The sequence below is a fragment of the Xenopus tropicalis genome, chromosome 1, assembly GCF_000004195.4.
Source record: "Xenopus tropicalis strain Nigerian chromosome 1, UCB_Xtro_10.0, whole genome shotgun sequence".
Lineage (NCBI taxonomy): Eukaryota > Metazoa > Chordata > Amphibia > Anura > Pipidae > Xenopus > Xenopus tropicalis.
In genome coordinates, this window is record NC_030677.2 from 212775958 (window position 1) to 212798022 (window position 22065).

General features: G+C 50.7%; 2 protein-coding genes across 3 annotated transcripts; both read left to right on the forward strand.

The window, feature by feature from the left end:
• Positions 1 to 387: 387 nt before the first annotated feature.
• On the forward strand, positions 388 to 21158 carry dnajb5 (DnaJ heat shock protein family (Hsp40) member B5). Of its 2 annotated transcripts, XM_012966469.3 has the most exons (5): positions 406 to 495; positions 9097 to 9304; positions 11431 to 11679; positions 14802 to 15403; positions 18547 to 21158. In XM_012966469.3, the coding sequence occupies exons 2-5, from the start codon at positions 9166 to 9168 to the stop codon at positions 18778 to 18780; spliced, it is 1224 nt and encodes a 407-aa protein (XP_012821923.1). In that variant the 5' UTR covers positions 406 to 495; positions 9097 to 9165; the 3' UTR covers positions 18781 to 21158. The 2 variants fall into 2 exon arrangements, with proteins under 2 accessions (XP_004910386.1, XP_012821923.1); XM_004910329.4 differs by lacking the exon at positions 9097 to 9304 and having other exon boundaries at positions 388 to 495.
• On the forward strand, positions 19634 to 21158 carry LOC116408227. The gene is made up of 2 exons (XM_031894961.1): positions 19634 to 20032; positions 20239 to 21158. Exons 1-2 carry the CDS (start codon positions 19825 to 19827, stop codon positions 20631 to 20633), a joined length of 603 nt encoding a protein of 200 aa, XP_031750821.1. The 5' UTR covers positions 19634 to 19824; the 3' UTR covers positions 20634 to 21158.
• Positions 21159 to 22065: the final 907 nt, after the last annotated feature.

Here is a 22065-nt window from a genome sequence, read left to right on the forward strand (position 1 = left end):
TCACAGCTGTGACATCAGACCCAGGGGGCAGTATACACAGCCGGCCAATCGTTACAGCGGGAGTAGCAGCCATTCAGGGCTCCCAGGAAGCCAGCGGGCCCCATGCCCAAGTCAGAACCGCTATCCGGTGACGTCACCTTCCAGAAGGTTCCAGCGGGACGCCCAGCATCCTCCGGCCAATCCGCGGCCCGACTGCCGGGAACCAATCAGGGCTCACACACGCCCAGCCAATCAGGAGCCGCTGTAACGCGCTTTGTGAATTAAACGGACGGAATCCCGCCCACGCACGGGAGGGGCCGAGTCAGTAGTGAGCGTAACGTGATTGGTGGACGCGCCGCCACAGCCAGCCAATCGGAGAGACGGAAAGGGGGTAAGGCTGGTGAGTCAGGCGGGGTGGGCGTGTCCGGGGTGACGTGCCGGGGATCGCTAGTTGCCGGCTCTCACTCACTCCAGCGCTTCAGTTTGGTGCTGAGGAACAAGCCGGGCGGCCGACGGGTAAGGGAGCAGCGCTCTACGCATGCGTGTGTCGTGTCTAAAGTCACCCGGCTCATTGCCGGCTCATACACATATCATTACCCGGCATTCCTGGCGTGTCCAACTCCTGCTCTTCTTATTTCTTCTTGTCAGTCGGTTCCCCGGGATGTGCCGTGGGTTTTACTACCGGGGATGGTACTACCGGGGATGGTACTACCGGGGATTAGGAGGGGTAGGATGGAATTGCCCCCCATGGGGGTTATTGGTAGGTGGGTGGGGGTAAATGGCTATGGGGGTGTGAGGGCAGATGGACACCGCAGATATGAATGTGCTGTGGGGGTATATATGTGTATGGGGGGCAGTTATATCAGTGGTACTGTATCTATAGGGGGGTATTAGGGGCATTGGTGAGATAGTTAGGGGCAGTTATATCAGTAGTACTGTATCTATAGGGGGTATTTGGGCATTGGTGAGATAGTTAGGGGCAGTTATATCAGTAGTACTGTATCTATAGGGGGTATTTGGGGCATTGGTGAGATAGTTAGGGGCAGTTATATCAGTAGTACTGTATCTATAGGGGGTATTTGGGGCATTGGTGAGATAGTTAGGGGCAGTTATATCAGTAGTACTGTATCTATAGGGGGGTATTTGGGGCATTGGTGAGATAGTTAGGGGCAGTTATATCAGTAGTACTGTATCTATAGGGGGTATTTGGGGCATTGGTGAGATAGTTAGGGGCAGTTATATCAGTAGTACTGTATCTATAGGGGGGTATTAGGGGTATTGGTGAGATAGTTAGGGGCAGTTATATCAGTAGTACTGTATCTATAGGGGGGTATTTGGGCATTGGTGAGATAGTTAGGGGCAGTTATATCAGTGGCACTATCTATAGGGGGTATTTGGGGCATTGGTGAGATAGTTAGGGGCAGTTATATCAGTAGTACTGTATCTATAGGGGGTATTTGGGCATTGGTGAGATAGTTAGGGGCAGTTATATCAGTAGTACTGTATCTATAGGGGGTATTTGGGCATTGGTGAGATAGTTAGGGGCAGTTATATCAGTGGCACTATCTATAGGGGGTATTTGGGGCATTGGTGAGATAGTTAGGGGCAGTTATATCAGTAGTACTGTATCTATAGGGGGTATTTGGGCATTGGTGAGATAGTTAGGGGCAGTTATATCAGTGGCACTATCTATAGGGGGTATTTGGGGCATTGGTGAGATAGTTAGGGGCAGTTATATCAGTAGTACTGTATCTATAGGGGGTATTTGGGCATTGGTGAGATAGTTAGGGGTAGTTATATCAGTAGTACTGTATCTATAGGGGGTATTTGGGCATTGGTGAGATAGTTAGGGGCAGTTATATCAGTAGTACTGTATCTATAGGGGGTATTTGGGCATTGGTGAGATAGTTAGGGGCAGTTATATCAGTGGCACTGTATCTATAGGGGGTATTTGGGGCATTGGTGAGATAGTTAGGGGCAGCTATATCAGTGGCACTGTATCTATAGGGGGGTATTTGGGGAATTGGTGAGATAGTTAGGGGCAGTTATATCAGTAGTACTGTATCTATAGGGGGGTATTTGGGCATTGGTGAGATAGTTAGGGGCAGTTATATCAGTGGCACTATCTATTTGGGGCATTGGTGAGATAGTTAGGGGCAGTTATATCAGTAGTACTGTATCTATAGGGGGTATTTGGGGCATTGGTGAGATAGTTAGGGGCAGTTATATCAGTGACACTATCTATAGGGGGTATTTGGGAATGTTGGGGTATTTATTGTATCAGTAAGAGTGGGTACCTTAGTGCTTATAGTTATTGTTGCCCCTGTGGGGGGGCAGAGGGTTGAAGTGTAACTATGGTGAGAACATGTCGTATCTATAGAATAGACACCCCTGGGGGACGGGACTAGCTTTCTCTCGGGCCCCCACACAGGCACGGAGAATGTGCCATTACTGCTCTTCGGATGATGTTGAACTACAACACCCAACACCCAGGGTTGTAGTCACGGCGTGTGAATGTGCCCCCGCCCGGGTTTCCTTCAATGTACAAGTATAGAAGCAGGTTCTGTTCTCTGACAGACTCAGGGGGACCCCAGTGCCCCCCACCTTTATTCTGGAACTGAAAGAGAATGATGTCCCGGGGGTCCATCTCCCAGAGATTGGGGGCGCCGCTCCCCGGCTTTGTCCTCAGCGAGGGGTTCAATCCTGGTAACGTGACGGCGACTTTCCGAGCCGGATTCATTGATAGAGAAATCGGGGACGTACCAAGCGCAGGGAGCTCGGGAGACGCCACCGATGTGGCACAGTCCATTCACACCGCACAGGGGGGGGAAATCTCTGGGGCATCTGAATTCCCAGGAATGCCGGGGGGGGTCGATCCGACAAGACAAGTGCTGAGAATTCCGACTCTGTGGAATTCCTTCCCTTAGTGACGGCAGCGGAACCGACCGTGGAGCGGGAATGGTGTTCTTACTCATTAACCCCTTAGCGTCAGGACTTGGTTCTGTAGAACCTCGGCCCGTTTAGCTCATTAGCAGTAGGTTGAACCGTAGCGGAATTGGGTCTGTGTGTGATGGTTCTAATGAGATTGTGGCAGGGAACCGGCGCCGTCTGGGTTACAGCAGCTCCCCAGCTGGGCTCAATGTTCTACCGGATGGTTCTGCCCGTGTAAGTGCCACACACCGGGGCCAAGTCGTCCTGGCATTGGGCCCAATTGGGATCACCCATGGGATTAACCAGAGATCTCCAGCAATCTGCAACCTTCTAGCTGCCCTTCAACCTCATCTCCCCAACTGCCAGCAGAAACTAATAAACTGTTTGAGGCCATCAGCCTTTCTAACATAGGGCATGCTGGGAGTTGTAGTTTAGTGATGGACGGCAGCCTATTGGATCGCCCCATTCTAGCTGCTGCCGTACTGTGTAAAAGAAGGTGATATGTGCTACTGTGCTGGGAGTGCTGATTGGTGAACTACAGCTCCCATCATGCTCTGACAACTGATTGGCTTGCCTGACCAGGGTTATGGGGCAGGAGGGCTGAGAGGCAAAAATACCTTTTCTCTTTTTTTAACCCCATTAGAGAGAACGTTCCCAAGGCTCTCACGGTCCATTTGCCCAACTGTAGTGTTTGCCTGCGGGCAGGTTGTATTGGGCAGAGTGGCACATTGGCCAGTGACCCACTTCATCTACACAGGGTGTGGCACGATTGGCTGCCAACAGCTGCCCTGTCCCATGCTCCGCCCCCTATCTGATTACTCATTGGTTGGGCACATGGAAACTGACTCATTTTAGGTATTTGGATTAGATACAGTTAAAGGGCAAGTTCACCTTTAAAGGAACTTCAGGTGGGAGTAATCTGTGCGAGTTTGCAATTGGTCCTAGGAACCCACAGACTCGGGATCTCTGGCCTACGGGAACCCACAGACTCGGAATCTCTGGCCTACGGGAACCCACAGACTCTGGATCTCTGGCCTACGGGAACCCACAGACTCGGGATCTCTGGCCTACGGGAACCCACAGACTCGGGATCTCTGGCCTACGGAACCCACAGACTCGGGATCTCTGGCCTACGGGAACCCACAGACTCGGGATCTCTGGCCTACGGGAACCCACAGACTCGGGATCTCTGGCCTACGGGAACCCACAGACTCGGGATCTCTGGCCTACGGGAACCCACAGACTCGGGATCCTACGGAACCACAGACTCGGGATCTCTGGCCTACGGGAACCCACAGACTCGGGAATCTCTGGCCTACGGGAACCCACAGACTCGGGATCTCTGGCCTACGGGAACCCACAGACTCGGGATCTCTGGCCTACGGGAACCCACAGACTCGGGATCTCTGGCCTACGGGAAACCCACAGACTCGGGATCTCTGGCCTACGGGAACCCACAGACTCGGGATCTCTGGCCTACGGGAACCCACAGACTCGGGATCTCTGGCCAACGGGAACCCACAGACTCGGGATCTCTGGCCTACGGGAACCACAGACTCGGGATCTCTGGCCTACGGGAACCCACAGACTCGGGATCTCTGGCCTACGGGAACCCACAGACTCGGGATCTCTGGCCTACGGGAACCCACAGACTCGGGATCTCTGGCCTACGGGAACCACAGACTCGGGATCTCTGGCCTACGGGAACCCACAGACTCGGGATCTCTGGCCTACGGGAACCCACAGACTCGGGATCTCTGGCCTACGGGAAACCCAACAGACTCGGGATCTCTGGCCTACGGGAACCCACAGACTCGGGATCTCTGGCCTACGGGAACCCACAGACTCGGGATCTCTGGCCTACGGGAACCCACAGACTCGGGATCTCTGGCCTACGGGAACCCACAGACTCGGGATCTCTGGCCTACGGGAACCCACAGACTCGGGATCTCTGGCCTACGGGAACCCACAGACTCGGGGATCTCTGGCCTACGGGAACCCACAGACTCGGATCTCTGGCCTACGGGAACCCACAGACTCGGGATCTCTGGCCTACGGGAACCCACAGACTCGGGATCTCTGGCCTACGGGAACCCACAGACTCGGGATCTCTGGCCAACGGGAACCCACAGACTCGGGATCTCTGGCCTACGGGAACCCACAGACTCGGGATCTCTGGCCTACGGGAACCCACAGACTCGGGATCTCTGGCCTACGGGAACCCACAGACTCGGGATCTCTGGCCTACGGGAACCCACAGACTCGGGATCTCTGGCCTACGGGAAAGCAAACATATGAGCAGTACATGATTGCTAGTGACAGTGTATTTAGGATTCCCAGATATCACAGCCCAATCCAAACCAATACAAGGTCCTGCTTTTCCGAAACGCCCAATCACACACCTGACCTACCCAAATCCCCTGATGCCCCCCCCCCCGTCCCCTTTACTGGGGGTATATTCTTGATTCACCTTCTCCTTCATGGAATTTCTCAAAGTCGTCAGTTTCTCGCCGCAGGTTGATTCATGGGCCTAATTATATCTGTTCTTGGGCAGATGAGTCCCGGCCTCCTCGGGGACCCGTCCAATCAGCCGCAAGCAATGCGATGAGCTCGGAGGGCAGTTAACAAAAGTCATTTCCTCTTCCTGCCCCCCCTGTATTCCCTGCCATGATATAAATAGAGATCTCTCCAGAGCAGCTGGAGCGGCTCGTTCCTTATGGCCCCACCGTAGGGCAGGAGGGCTCCCAGCTGGCCGACACATGGTCCAGGCATGCCTGGAATGTCTGAACTCATTGGCTTGGACTGTCAGTGCGGCCGGGGAGTAGCCAGCAACTCTATTCGCTAAGCATATTAAAGGGGAAATATGACACATTCTGCTTATTTACCTTAAGGCAAGGGACGATTGCTTAATTCTGTATAAGGTCGGTATCACTGTGTGTGCCACTAGGTGGCGCTTTCCTAGTGATGCCAAGCTGTATGTGCCCAGTTTTATGGATAAAGGGCATGGAGGGGGGTCGGTAGTTACCGACAGAGTGTTCAGCTCTTCAGTAAATTGCTTGTGTGCCCCCCCCAGCTGGTGCCTTTGAGTTGGCCTTGATGGGAAGGTAATTGGGGGGCGCAGAGGAAGGTACGGGAATGACAGGGGGAGGTTTCCCCGATGACTTGGAGCAGTTCCGTTCCATTCTGCCTCCCACACACTTGGCTCTGGCACAGAACGTTCCCAGTGACACGCGGGGACAATAAGACTTGTCGTCACACGGGCCCCCCCCCATACGCCCTTCCCTTTATATTGAGGCCCCCGTGCTGTCTGAGCATATACAGCAGCTACTAGGCATTTAACTCTTTCAGTGCCACTGTTCACAGGATTTGACTGGGAAGTACCAGCCGGTTTTACTGACCCCCAAAGGGGCGGGGAATGCAATGCAAAGTGTGGCGCCACCCTCCCTGAATGTAAACGGTTAATAAAATTGGTACGTTTGTTCTGTGTACGGTCTCCCCATGTTTGTGTGGGGTTCCAGCCCTGTGAGCAGGGCACGTGGGCCTCACTCTGTATGTGCCAGCTGTGCTGATTGGGCAGGAACTGGGGGCAGCCGTGTGTGCAAGCGACCCATTAACACCCCCCAGGGCGGCTCATAGTTACACGGTGACCTATAGCCAACAATTTGCACCTTGTCGCTTTCACTTTTAACCTCTTCATAAAACCCCAGTGCTGAGCAGAATCCGATCCCCCCGCCTGGCGCCCCCCCAGAACAATAAAACCCATCTGCTGAGCTTGCCCTTTCCTTCTAGAATCCCCCGGATTGTGCACCGTGGGCAAATCCTCCTGCCCCTTTGTGCTCGGCAGATTGTACCATTGAAATGGCCGGGGGGGGGGGATATAAATATGAATATCAGACTGGTGGGTCTGATTGGGCTGGGCAAATGACTGGGCCATTGGGCTAGTGATTGAATTACATTGAACACTAATGAAGCAGCCAATGGGATTGTTTGTCCCCCATACACAAGCCAATAGGTTGCAGGCAAGTTCTGCCCAACTTTAGTCTTCTATTTGTAAATGTGTTTTATTATTAAAGGCTACAGGCAGAGACGAGAAGCCTGGTCGTTAGTAACATAAATGGAGGAACCAATACAAATTCCCAGCCAGGTTTAGAGTGTAAGCTCTTCAGAGCAAACACCACAGGTGTATTTGGCCTGTTACCCCTAGAGTGTAAGCTCTTCAGAGCAAACACCACAGGTGTATTTGGCCTGTTACCCCTAGAGTGTAAGCTCTTCAGAGCAACACCACAGGTGTATTTGGCCTGTTCCTAGGCTGTTCCCTAGAGTGTAAGCTCTTCAGAGCAAACACCACAGGTGTATTTGGCCTGTTCCTAGGCTGTTCCCTAGAGTGTAAGCTCTTCAGAGCAAACACCGCAGGTGTATTTGGCCTGTTCCTAGGCTGTTCCCTAGAGTGTAAGCTCTTCAGAGCAAACACCACAGGTGTATTTGGCCTGTTCCTAGGCTGTTCCCCGCAGAGTGTAAGGTCTTCAGAGCAAACACCACAGGTGTATTTGGCCTGTTCCTAGGCTGTTCCTTAGAGTGTAAGCTCTTCAGAGCAAACACCACAGGTGTATTTGGCCTGTTCCTAGGCTGTTCCCTAGAGTGTAAGCTCTTCAGAGCAAACACCACAGGTGTATTTGGCCTGTTCCTAGGCTGTTCCCCCCAGAGTGTAAGCTCTTCAGAGCAAACACCACAGGTGTATTTGGCCTGTTCCTAGGCTGTTCCTTAGAGTGTAAGCTCTTCAGAGCAAACACCACAGGTGTATTTGGCCTGTTCCTAGGCTGTTCCCTAGAGTGTAAGCTCTTCAGAGCAAACACCACAGGTGTATTTGGCCTGTTCCTAGGCTGTTCCTTAGAGTGTAAGCTCTTCAGAGCAAACACCACAGGTGTATTTGGCCTGTTCCTAGGCTGTTCCCCCCCAGAGTGTAAGCTCTTCAGAGCAAACACCACAGGTGTATTTGGCCTGTTCCTAGGCTGTTCCCCCTAGAGTGTAAGCTCTTCAGAGCAAACACCACAGGTGTATTTGGCCTGTTCCTAGGCTGTTCCCCCCCAGAGTGTAAGCTCTTCAGAGCAAACACCACAGGTGTATTTGGCCTGTTCCTAGGCTGTTCCCCCTAGAGTGTAAGCTCTTCAGAGCAAACACCACAGGTGTATTTGGCCTGTTCCTAGGCTGTTCCCCCTAGAGTGTAAGCTCTTCAGAGCAAACACCACAGGTGTATTTGGCCTGTTCCTAGGCTGTTCCCCCCAGAGTGTAAGCTCTTCAGAGCAAACACCACAGGTGTATTTGGCCTGTTCCTAGGCTGTTCCCCCCCAGAGTGTAAGCTCTTCAGAGCAAACACCACAGGTGTATTTGGCCTGTTCCTAGGCTGTTCCCTAGAGTGTAAGCTCTTCAGAGCAAACACCACAGGTGTATTTGGCCTATTCCCCCTAGAGTGTAAGCTCTTCAGAGCAAACACCACAGGTGTATTTGGCCTGTTCCTAGGCTGTTCCCTAGAGTGTAAGCTCTTCAGAGCAAACACCACAGGTGTATTTGGCCTGTTCCTAGGCTGTTCCCTAGAGTGTAAGCTCTTCAGAGCAAACACCACAGGTGTATTTGGCCTGTTCCTAGGCTGTTCCCTAGAGTGTAAGCTCTTCAGAGCAAACACCACAGGTGTATTTGGCCTGTTCCCCAGTAATAATATTCTCAGTGGGTGTTTTGTTGCCCCAGCAGGAACGTAGAGTGGCACAGGGATCCTGACACGTTCCAGCCCCCAGCATTTCCCCGGGTGGCTGTCAGGGGATGCTGGGAGTTGTAGGCCCTCGTTTCTTTCCGTTCATCCTGCGTCACCGCTCATCCCTTTTCCATTCATTGCTTTCCCCACTTCCAGAGGCTGCTTACACAGTCGCAATAGTATCAACCTGTGTCCGAGCCCTATAACTATTATGGTATCATTGGAACCTTCCACCAATCGCCCGGACCCTACTCGTTAAAGGGGAAATTAACCTTCCAGTTGGCACAGGAATATTCTTCTCTGTTCCTTGACCCGTTGTCGTCTTCTCGTTCTGGTCATTTCCACCATTTTCATACCCCCCCCCCCCCCCATATCTCCAGCGCCATTCCGTAAACCCCGCGCCCCCCAATCTCTGCCTGAGCCGCTGTCTCTCCTATCAGATGTCCGAATAGAAAGCAAGCGACTCAGTTCTGTGGGGGGGACCGGCGGAGCCCGCAGGCCTCAAAGTCATGTTCAAGTGTGAAAAACGGCAAAAAGTCGGCAACGAGTTCTTTATCAAGTCCATTGGCGACGGCACCGCCGAAAAGCGCAGAACCACGTTTTTCAGAGTCGGTATCAGCTTAGGGATCCTCTCTGCTCATTTTGGGGGTAGGTATATATATGGGGGGGTCTGTTACGCACGTGCTGTTGTGTTTGTGTGAGTAAAACGTTAACATGTAAAGGGCAAGTAAACCAATGGGTGATGTAATATAGCGTACGGGGCGAATTATTCATCCATTTGCTCCTATTTGGGGGCGCTGTTCTTTCAACGGAAACTCTGATTGGCTGATTATTTCCCCTGCCCCCTGGGGGGGGTATAAAAAGTTGATGGCCCTTCACTCACGTGAGTCTTATGATTAGAAGAAAGTGATTGGTCGTTATTAAGTTCAGCAGACCAATGAGTCCCCCTTTACTTAATAAACCACCACAAGCCGATGAGTTGTATGTGAGACTGGGCGGTCTCTAGCGAGAGAGACAGCTAATACTGACCCCGAGACAGGGCAGTCACATCCGACCCCATTAGAACCCGGAGCCCATTACTGATCCCACACTATGAGCCCCTGCAGAATGGAGCGCTCTCATTGGATGAAAGTAATTATTAATTGATTATTAAGTAATTATTAAGTCTCCCCGGAGAGCACTTACCTTCCCACAGAGTCACTAGTGGGGACCCACAGGGCAAGCTCAGAACCCGTTGTCCAATCACATCACCAGTAATGGCTGGTAGTTAGCGCCCTCTCTGTTAATCTGTGGGTGGCCAGGCATGTCCGTGTAACTACTACTCCTTTACAGTCTCACAAACTAAACTCTACATGTAGGGCTGCCTTTATTATTATATATACAGGGCCATGTTCAGTCTCCTCCGTCCGTGTAACTACTACTCCTTTACAGTCTCACAAACTAAACTCTATATGTAGGGCTGCCTTTATTATTATTATATATACAGGGCCATGTTCAGTCTCCTCCGTCCGTGTAACTACTACTCCTTTACAGTCTCACAAACTAAACTCTACATGTAGGGCTGCCTTTATTATTATATATACAGGGCCATGTTCAGTCTCCTCCGTCCGTGTAACTACTACTCCTTTACAGTCTCACAAACTAAACTCTACATGTAGGGCTGCCTTTATTATTATTATATATACAGGGCCATGTTCAGTCTCCTCCGTCCGTGTAACTACTACTCCTTTACAGTCTCACAAACTAAACTCTACATGTAGGGCTACCTTTATTATTATTATATATACAGGGCCATGTTCAGTCTCCTCCGTCCGTGTAACTACTACTCCTTTACAGTCTCACAAACTAAACTCTATATGTAGGGCTGCCTTTATTATTATTATATATACAGGGCCATGTTCAGTCTCCTCTGTCCGTGTAACTACTACTCCTTTACAGTCTCACAAACTAAACTCTATATGTAGGGCTGCCTTTATTATTATTATATATACAGGGCCATGTTCAGTCTCCTCCGTCCGTGTAACTACTACTCCTTTACAGTCTCACAAACTAAACTCTACATGTAGGGCTGCCTTTATTATTATATATACAGGGCCATGTTCAGTCTCCTCCGTCCGTGTAACTACTACTCCTTTACAGTCTCACAAACTAAACTCTACATGTAGGGCTGCCTTTATTATTATTATATATACAGGGCCATGTTCAGTCTTCGCCTCGCCACACTGTGGTAAATAATTGACTTTAGTTTAAGTTATCTTTTAGTAAGTTATAGAATGGCCACTTCTAAGCAACTGTTCAATTGGTCTTCATTATTATTTTATAGTTTCTTTTTAATTATTTCCCTTCTTCTCCTGACTCTTTGCAGCTTTCAAATGGGGGTCACTGACCCCGGCAGCCAAACCCTATTGCTCTGTGAGGCTCCAGTTTTATTGTTACTTTTTATTCCTTATCTTTCTATTCAGCCCCTCCCCTATTCATATACCAGTTTCTAATCCAAACCACTTCCTGGTTGCTAAGGTTATTCGACCCCTAGCAACCAGATAGCTGCTGAAACACCAAACTGCAGAGCTGCTGAACAAAAACTCAAATAAATAAAAAACTACAAATAATAAACAATGAAGACCAATTGCAAATTGTCTCAATATCACTCTCGTTGTATTGTGTCCGGTTGGGGCTATTCCTGCCCCATTCTGTTACTGTTGTTTGTGGTGCCGGTTGAACTGTAACTGGGTAAACGTTTGGGCCGCTCACTGCAAACCTTCTTCTTACCCCAGGGACAAGGATTCTTGACCAGAAACCCCACACGTTGGACATGGGGAAGGATTACTACAAGATCCTGGGACTCGCCTCTGGCGCCAACGAGGATGAGATCAAGAAGGCGTACCGCAAGATGGCGCTGAAATACCACCCGGACAAGAACAAGGATGCCAACGCCGAGGATAAGTTTAAGGAGATCGCAGAGGCCTATGATGTCCTGAGTGACCCCAAGAAAAGGGCTGTGTACGACCAGTATGGGGAGGAAGGTGAGAACGTAACTCTGTGTGGGCCCACATGTACCTGTATGTTTGTGTTTATAGAGAGAGGTAGGGCGGCCATGCTGTTTGCCTTACAGGAATGCTCTGGGTACACTTTTATAGCTTATTGTGTGCCCAGAACATTCCTTCTCTGTATATTTGTATTTATACATATGGGTAGGAGGTGCCATAGTGTTTCCCTTAGACAGTACAGTATGGGGGTACAGCTTATTGTGTGCCCAGAACATTCCTTCTCTGTATATTTGTATTTATACATATGGGTAGGGGATGCCATAGTGCTTCCCTTAGACAGTACAGTATGGGGGTACAGCTTGTGTGCCCAGAACATTCCTTCCCTGTATATTTGTATTTATACATATGGGTAGGAGGTGCCATAGTGTTTCCCTTAGACAGTACAGTATGGGGGTACAGCTTATTGTGTGCCCAGAACATTCCTTCTCTGTATATTTGTATTTATACATATGGGTAGGGGGTGCCATAGTGTTTCCCTTAGACAGTACAGTATGGGGGTACAGCTTGTGTGCCCAGAACATTCCCTCTCTGTATATTTGTATTTATACATATGGGTAGGGGGTGCCATAGTGTTTCCCTTAGACAGTACAGTATGGGGGTACAGCTTATTGTGTGCCCAGAACATTCCTTCTCTGTATATTTGTATTTATACATATGGGTAGGAGGTGCCATAGTGTTTCCCTTAGACAGTACAGTATGGGGGTACAGCTTATTGTGTGCCCAGAACATTCCTTCTCTGTATATTTGTATTTATACATATGGGTAGGAGGTGCCATAGTGTTTCCCTTAGACAGTACAGTATGGGGGTACAGCTTATTGTGTGCCCAGAACATTCCTTCTCTGTATATTTGTATTTATACATATGGGTAGGGAGGTGCCATAGTGTTTCCCTTAGACAGTACAGTATGGGGGTACAGCTTATTGTGTGCCCAGAACATTCCCTCTCTGTATATTTGTATTTATACATATGGGTAGGGGGTGCCATAGTGTTTCCCTTAGACAGTACAGTATGGGGGTACAGCTTATTGTGTGCCCAGAACATTCCCTCTCTGTATATTTGTATTTATACATATGGGTAGGGAGGTGCCATAGTGTTTCCCTTAGACAGTACAGTATGGGGGTACAGCTTATTGTGTGCCCAGAACATTCCCTCTCTGTATATTTGTATTTATACATATGGGTAGGGGGTGCCATAGTGTTTCCCTTAGACAGTACAGTATGGGGGTACAGCTTATTGTGTGCCCAGAACATTCCTTCTCTGTATATTTGTATTTATACATATGGGTAGGGGGTGCCATAGTGTTTCCCTTAGACAGTACAGTATGGGGGTACAGCTTATTGTGTGCCCAGATCATTCCTTCCCTGTGTATATAAAGTGGCCCTTGAGGTGCAGCAGTTACTGGGACCATTGTGTCTCGCCTGTAGCAGGGAAAGAGCAGCACTTAGTTATTAATAACTGGGCAGCGGCTGCTAAACTGGATCACTAAGGACTTATTTGTACAGAACGGCCGGGCTGTTTATACTGGGGGGGCAGTCTGTGCCCTGTCCCAAAGCTGTCAGTGCAGATTACAGAGAATAGCCCTTGGCACGCTCACAGGATACATGGGCTGCACTCTGTGTGCACAGATACATTCTAGGAAATGGATCAGAATTTAACCCGAGGATCCGGTACCAGCCATTAAAGGCAATTATTACAGCGTCTCTATATTCAGATGCACTCAAAGTCCATAATTTCTACTTATACAGATAGCTAGAATCTCAGCCATAAAGCAGGGCAGGACTGCTGCTTACAATGGGGGGATCAGATAGGATCTGTGCCACTGTGACAGAATGCTCTGTTATACAGATAGCTAGAATCTCAGCCATAAAGCAGGGCAGGACTGCTGCTTACAATGGGGGGATCAGATAGGATCTGTGCCACTGTGACAGAATGCTCTGTTATACAGATAGCTAGAATCTCAGCCATAAAGCAGGGCAGGACTGCTGCTTACAATGGGGGGATCAGATAGGATCTGTGCCACTGTGACAGAATGCTCTGTTATACAGATAGCTAGAATCTCAGCCATAAAGCAGGGCAGGACTGCTGCTTACAATGGGGGGGGGGGGATCAGATAGGATCTGTGCCACTGTGACAGAATGCTCTGTTATACAGATAGCTAGAATCTCAGCCATAAAGCAGGGCAGGACTGCTGCTTACAATGGGGGGGGGATCAGATAGGATCTGTGCCACTGTGACAGAATGCTCTGTTATACAGATAGCTAGAATCTCAGCCATAAAGCAGGGCAGGACTGCTGCTTACAATGGGGGGATCAGATAGGATCTGTGCCACTGTGACAGAATGCTCTGTTATACAGATAGCTAGAATCTCAGCCATAAAGCAGGGCAGGACTGCTGCTTACAATGGGGGGATCAGATAGGATTTGTACCACTGTGACAGAATGCTCTGTTATACAGATAGCTAGAATCTCAGCCATAAAGCAGGGCAGGACTGCTGCTTACAATGGGGGGGGGGGATAGGATCTGTGCCACTGTGACAGAATGCTCTGTTATACAGATAGCTAGAATCTCAGCCATAAAGCAGGGCAGGACTGCTGCTTACAATGGGGGGGATCAGATAGGATCTGTGCCACTGTGACAGAATGCTCTGTTATACAGATAGCTAGAATCTCAGCCATAAAGCAGGGCAGGACTGCTGCTTACAATGGGGGGGGATCAGATAGGATCTGTGCCACTGTGACAGAATGCTCTGTTATACAGATAGCTAGAATCTCAGCCATAAAGCAGGGCAGGACTGCTGCTTACAATGGGGGGGGATCAGATAGGATCTGTGCCACTGTGACAGAATGCTCTGTTATACAGATAGCTAGAATCTCAGCCATAAAGCAGGGCAGGACTGCTGCTTACAATGGGGGGATCAGATAGGATCTGTGCCACTGTGACAGAATGCTCTGTTATACAGATAGCTAGAATCTCAGCCATAAAGCAGGGCAGGACTGCTGCTTACAATGGGGGGATCAGAGAGGATATGCTCTGTTCATGCTGTGGTGTCCAATTACATCGCCTCTTTAATCCTCCATCTTGTTTCCCCGTTGCCCAGGGCTGAAGACAGGCGGCGGATCTACTGGTAACACCGGCAGTTCTTTCCATTACACCTTTCACGGCGACCCCCACGCCACATTCGCGTCTTTCTTCGGCGGATCCAATCCCTTCGATATCTTCTTCGGTTCGAGCCGCTCCCGGATGTCGAACGGGTTTGACCACGAAGACATGGATATCAATGAAGACGAGGACGACCTGTTTGGGGGATTTGGCCGGTTCGGTTTCAGCGGCGTGAATGGGTTCCACAAGCGACACCAGGACCAGCTGCACTCTCGGCGCAAGGTGCAGGACCCGCCCGTGGTGCACGAGCTGAAGGTGTCGCTGGAGGAGATTTACCACGGCTGCACCAAGCGCATGAAGATCACGCGGCGGCGCTTGAACCCAGATGGCCGAACGGTGAGAACGGAGGACAAGATCCTTAATGTGGTCATCAAGAAGGGCTGGAAGGAGGGGACCAAGATCACCTTCCCAAAGGAGGGAGACGCCACCTCCGAAAACATCCCGGCGGACATTGTGTTCCTACTCAAGGACAAGCCCCACGCCCTCTTCAAGCGCGATGGGTCCAACATCGTGTACACGGCCAAGATCACCTTGAAAGAGGTAAGTGGTTATACATATATATATATATATATATATATATATATATATAATTGGTTATACTGGTGCAGGCAAGTTGTCCATAGTCCAAGGGCAGTGGCACATCTGTATTGGTTATACTGGCGCAGGCAAGTTGTCCATAGCCCAAGGGCAGTAGCACATCTGTATTGGTTATACTGGCGCAGGCAAGTTGTCCATAGCCCAAGGGCAGTGGCACATCTGTACTGGTTATACTGGCGCAGGCAAGTTGTCCGTAGCCCAAGGGCAGTGGCACATCTGTACTGGTTATACTGGCGCAGGCAAGTTGTCCGTAGCCCAAGGGCAGTGGTACATCTGTACTGGTTATACTGGCGCAGGCAAGTTGTCCGTAGCCCAAGGGCAGTGGTACATCTGTACTGGTTATACTGGTGCAGGCAAGTTGTCCGTAGCCCAAGGGCAGTGGCACAAGGTGGGCTTTCATCTTGGAGAGCTGTCCTGGGGAGCAGATATGGTTAATACTGTGGGGGAGTCCGATGATCCATGGGGGGGGGGGCATTACAGGGACAACATTGTCGGTTTGGATCAGGTTCCAAGGTCCTGACCTCCTGTAAAAGCAAAACAGTCTGGGCCCCTGCAGTCCCAAGTCTGCCTTCTGCAGAGCCATGTAAGGGCCACAGAGGAGAATGCAGCTCCGTATAGAGCGCCCCCCCTCTCTACCTGCCGCCTCTCCTCTCTATGACCTTTCCTCCCCCATCTGCTGGAGAATGTCCATATGAGCTATTAAAAGCAAGGTGTATTTTTACCCAGAGCTGCAGGGGATTCAGTTCTGCGCTTGGGCCCCCCCTCTCCCTCCTGCACCCCCCCCCCCGTGCCCTTCCTGCCTTTAAAGCAACAGACCTGCCCTTTTTGCATGGGGCAAATGCTGCAGCAGGGGGGGCAATTTCATGGAGTAGGTCTTGTACCGCAGCCCAACTACATATCCCAGCAGCCTGAGTGGATATTCAGGGTTAAAGGGCAAGTAAAGCTCACAGTCCCAGTGTTATTACAGCAGATATTGCAACAGTGGGATATTGACCAATGGGGACCCTAGGAGGGTTAAGATCAGGGTCTGTAACCAGAGCCCACAGCTGCCCCGGGCCGGCCAATGGCAGAGCAGGAAAACAAACACGGATTGCAAAACCGTCGGCTTCAGGAATCCTGGGATGGATCTTCCCTCACTGTTCTTTGGGGGGGGGGGGGGGGGGGGGTCAGAATCCCTAAAGCACACCTTCCGGGGGTTTTGGGGGTGTTTCTGGGGGGGCTGAGCAGAGGGCATAGGGTGGGCTTAATGGGGCTTGGATAGATTGCCCAGTGGCAAATGGCTAGGTTGTGTAGCAGTATCTTGCTAAGAATGCTGGGATTTGTAGTTTGCGAGTAAACGTAGCATCTCTATTAACCCATTGGCTGCCTTTAACCCTCTCCAGCCCAGACAAGGGTGGAGTGAGCTCCGTGCCCAGGGAGTGGGTGAGGGGGACCCGGCTCCTTTGCCATATTTAGCTGCCTGGTTCCTTTCCAGGAATAGCCGCGGCTCTGTCAGCCCCCCTGGGTGTCGGCACTAGTGACAAGGTGTCTCTGGCACCCACCCAATAGCACCCACCCAATAGCATTCCCACACAGGGGCCCCAATCAGAGGGGGACGTATTAAATAGATGCGCAGCCCCAATAATCCCCTTCCCTATATACTGATATACTGGGGCCTGTAGGGCACATAATGTCACGTTTGTAGCTTATTGTGGCCCCTGTGGTGCCGGGGGCCCTCCTGCCCTCCCTGCTTAAAGGGGATGTTCGCCTTTGAGTAGAGGGTAAAATTCCGAGACAGTTTGCAATTGGTCTTTGTGTCCCTGACCCAGTTTGTCTGACAGAACCTGATTTATGGGTTTGTTTAACCCCTCGGGAGCAGCTGCAGTTTGTCCTTTACTCTCACCTACGGCTGTACTCCAGGAACAACTCATCTCTAGCAAAGCGAGCGATCCGCTGCCCCCCCATACACCCCCAATTCTCTGCACCGCTGCCCCCCCATACACCCCCAATTCTCTGCACTGCTGCCCCCCATATACCCCCAATTCTCTGCACCGCTGCCCCCCCATACACCCCCAATTCTCTGCACCGCTGCCCCCCATACACCCCCAATTCTCTGCACTGCTGCCCCCCCATATACCCCAATTCTCTGCACCGCTGCCCCCCATACACCCCCAGTTCTCTGCACCGCTGCCCCCCCATATACCCCCAATTCTCTGCACCGCTGCCCCCCCATACACCCCCAATTCTCTGCACCGCTGCCCCCCCATACACCCCCAATTCTCTGCACCGCTGCCCCCCATATACCCCCAATTCTCTGCACCGCTGCCCCCCATACACCCCCAATTCTCTGCACTGCTGCCCCCCATACACCGCTGCCCCCCCCATACACCCCCAATTCTCAGAAGCAGTGGGGGGCAGCAGTGCAGAGAATTGGGGGTGTATGGGGGGGCAGCGGTGCAGAGAATTGGGGGTGTATGGGGGGGCAGCGGTGCAGAGAATTGGGGGTGTATGGGGGGGCAGCGGTGCAGAGAATTGGGGGTGTATGGGGGGGCAGCGGTGCAGAGAATTGGGGGTGTATGGGGGGGCAGCGGTGCAGAGAATTGGGGGTGTATGGGGGGGCAGCGGTGCAGAGAATTGGGGGTGTATGGGGGGGGCAGCGGTGCAGAGAATTGGGGGTGTATGGGGGGGGCAGCGGTGCAGAGAATTGGGGGTGTATGGGGGGGGCAGCGGTGCAGAGAATTGGGGGTGTATGGGGGGGCAGCGGTGCAGAGAATTGGGGGTGTATGGGGGGGCAGCGGTGCAGAGAATTGGGGGTGTATGGGGGGGCAGCGGTGCAGAGAATTGGGGGTGTATGGGGGGGCAGCGGAGAGATGGAGTTGTTCCTGGAGTACAGCCGTAGGTGAGAGTAAAGGACAAACTGCAGCTGCTCCCGAGGGGTTAAACAAACCCATAAATCAGGTTCTGTCAGACAAACTGGGTCAGGGACACCAGGCTCCTATATACATGGGGGGGGGAATTAAAGGGCCGGCGCTGCGGATATGTTGGCTGTGTATAACATTAATGATTGGCCCTATAACCTGATGTGTCCCCTTTCTCCCCCCCCCCAGGCCCTGTGTGGCTGCACTGTGAACATTCCCACCATCGATGGGCGGGTCATCCCGCTGCCCTGTAGTGATGTCATCAAGCCTGGCGCGGTGAAGCGGCTGCGGGGCGAGGGGCTGCCCTTCCCTAAAGTGCCCAATCAGAGGGGAGACCTAATCGTGGAGTTTCAGGTGCGCTTCCCTGACAGAATACCTCAGCCCACCCGCGAACTCCTCAAACAGCACTTGCCCTGTTCCTAGTGGCTACTGGCCCAGTGGCCCCCGTGGCCCAAGCAATACTGACCGGTGCCAAGTCCTCGTGCTGAAACTCTCTCTCCACTCACGGAGCCGGAATCTCTGGTTTGTTTGTACTGTCGCCGACGCTCACTCTATGCAGAATTACTGCCCCCCCCCGGGGCTAATCCGGAACATTAACCTCACACGTCAACCTGGAAACTATGGTACCGGAACATTATCCTCACACATCACCCTGGGAACTATGGTACCGGAACTGTATTCCTAAAGGGCAGAACCGGAACATTAACCTCACACATCACCCTGGGAACTATGGTACCGGAATGATATTCCTAAAAGGGCAGAACCCGGAACATTATCCTCACACATCACCCTGGGAACTATGGTACCGGAACTGTATTCCTAAAGGGCAGAACCCGGAACATTATTCTCAAACATCACCCTGGGAACTATGGTACCGGAACGATATTCCTAAAGGGCAGAACCGGAACATTAACCTCACACGTCACCCTGGGAACTATGGTACCGGAACGATATTCCTAAAGGGCAGAACCGGAACATTAACCTCACACGTCACCCTGGGAACTATGGTACCGGAATGATATTCCTAAAGGGCAGAACCGGAACATTATCCTCACACATCACCCTGGGAACTATGGTACCGGAACATTATCCTCACACATCACCCTGGGAACTATGGTACCGGAACTGTATTCCTAAAGGGCAGAACCGGAACATTAACCTCACACATCACCCTGGGAACTATGGTACCGGAATGATATTCCTAAAAGGGCAGAACCCGGAACATTATTCTCAATCATCACCCTGGGAACTATGGTACCGGAACTGTATTCCTAAAGGGCAGAACCGGAACATTATCCTCACACATCACCCTGGGAACTATGGTACCGGAACTGTATTCCTAAAGGGCAGAACCGGAACATTATCCTCACACATCACCCTGGGAACTATGGTACCGGAACTGTATTCCTAAAGGGCAGAACCCGGAACATTATTCTCAAACATCACCCTGGGAACTATGGTACCGGAATGATATTCCTAAAAGGGCAGAACCCGGAACATTATTCTCAAACATCACCCTGGGAACTATGGTACCGGAACTGTATTCCTAAAGGGCAGAACCGGAACATTATCCTCACACGTCACCCTGGGAACTATGGTACCGGAATGATATTCCTAAAGGGCAGAACCGGAACATTAACCTCACACGTCACCCTGGGAACTATGGTACCGGAACATTATCCTCACACATCACCCTGGGAACTATGGTACCGGAACTGTATTCCTAAAGGGCAGAACCGGAACATTAACCTCACACATCACCCTGGGAACTATGGTACCGGAATGATATTCCTAAAAGGGCAGAACCCGGAACATTATTCTCAATCATCACCCTGGGAACTATGGTACCGGAACTGTATTCCTAAAGGGCAGAACCGGAACATTATCCTCACACATCACCCTGGGAACTATGGTACCGGAACTGTATTCCTAAAGGGCAGAACCGGAACATTATCCTCACACATCACCCTGGGAACTATGGTACCGGAACTGTATTCCTAAAGGGCAGAACCCGGAACATTATTCTCAAACATCACCCTGGGAACTATGGTACCGGAATGATATTCCTAAAAGGGCAGAACCCGGAACATTATTCTCAAACATCACCCTGGGAACTATGGTACCGGAACTGTATTCCTAAAGGGCAGAACCGGAACATTATCCTCACACGTCACCCTGGGAACTATGGTACCGGAACTGTATTCCTAAAGGGCAGAACCGGAACATTATCCTCACACGTCACCCTGGGAACTATGGTACCGGAACTGTATTCCTAAAGGGCAGAACCGGAACATTATTCTCAAACATCACCCTGGGAACTATGGTACCGGAACTGTATTCCTAAAGGGCAGAACCGGAACATTAACCTCACACATCACCCTGGGAACTATGGTACCGGAATGATATTCCTAAAAGGGCAGAACCCGGAACATTATTCTCAAACATCACCCTGGGAACTATGGTACCGGAACGATATTCCCAAAGGGCAGAACCGGAACATTATACTTGAAACATCAAAACCGGGACGTTATTCTGGAAAAACCAGTGGTTCCGGAGCGTTATCTGCGCGTTACCTCTGCACGAGCCCAACAGGCCACTTCCCAACATGGCGACTGCCTAGAACTCAAGGATTTGGACTCTCACAGACAATTTTATGGGTTTTTAATTGTGACACGAACTTTATGTAAATGTAAGAATTTTTTTTTTTTTTTTAAAGAAGTTTGTAAATATAATTTAAAATTTGGCCGGAAATTTTACCATTTCTACCTGCTGAGCCGAAATAAATGAGAAAGGATCCTGGATTTGGCTTTGGTCTCCTGGGGGAGGGGGGGGGGGATATATGGGAATATTTGGGGCTCTCCTCTGTCTGTGTTGGTTGCACTGACCAGCAGGGGGCGCAGCTGTGGGAGTCCATTAATGGCAAGGGAACCCTATGAGTCTCCTAGAACTGCACTTTGTGTGATCATAAGGATTCCTTTCTGCAAGGGGGGTGGGGTTCATTTACTCCCAGAATTCTATTTCCCCTTCCTGTTTCCACTGAGCCTTACTCAGGACAGGCTGCTGGCCTCGGACTTGCGGCTGTTCTAGAGCATGATGCATCTAGAACTCGCAACCCATGTTTTCTTAACACTGGACTTCTGTGTTTATGGGAATCCAGGGGATGTTTTGGGAATCCACTCCAGGGACCAAGATGATGGATTTTGGGAAGTCAGGTATGTGGGGGGTCTAGTACTGGAGCAGTAGGTGCATCCGGTCCGGCACCCTTGGGTCAGTGGGGGCGGGGGGGTGTCTGGGCAGAATTTTCTCAGGGGTATTATATATAGTGAATAAAGTACCCCCTATTGTAACATATAGGGATATTATAAGCCCCCGAGGGGTTCCTTATAATATATAGTGAATAAAGTGCCCCCTATTGTAACATATAGGGATATTATAAGCCCCCGAGGGGTTCCTTATAATATATAGTGAATAAAGTGCCCCCTATTGTAACATATAGGGATATTATAAGTCCCCGAGGAGTTCCTTATAATATATAGTGAATAAAGTGCCCCCTATTGTAACATATAGGGATATTATAAGTCCCCGAGGGGTTCCTTATAATATATAGTGAATAAAGTACCCCCTATTGTAACATATAGGGATATTATAAGCCCCCGAGGGGTTCCTTATAATATATAGTGAATAAAGTGCCCCCTATTGTAACATATA

Coding starts and splice junctions, on each gene's coding strand:
- dnajb5 (XM_012966469.3), top strand. CDS start 9,166: ATGTTCAAGTGTGAAAAACGGCAAAAAGTCGGCAACGAGTTCTTTATC. Junction 11,680..14,801: donor CGACCAGTATGGGGAGGAAG/GTGAGAACGTAA, acceptor CCCGTTGCCCAG/GGCTGAAGACAGGCGGCGGA. Junction 15,404..18,546: donor CCAAGATCACCTTGAAAGAG/GTAAGTGGTTAT, acceptor CCCCCCCCCCAG/GCCCTGTGTGGCTGCACTGT.
- LOC116408227 (XM_031894961.1), top strand. CDS start 19,825: ATGATATTCCTAAAAGGGCAGAACCCGGAACATTATTCTCAAACATCA. Junction 20,033..20,238: donor GGGAACTATGGTACCGGAAC/ATTATCCTCACA, acceptor CAGAACCGGAAC/ATTATCCTCACACATCACCC.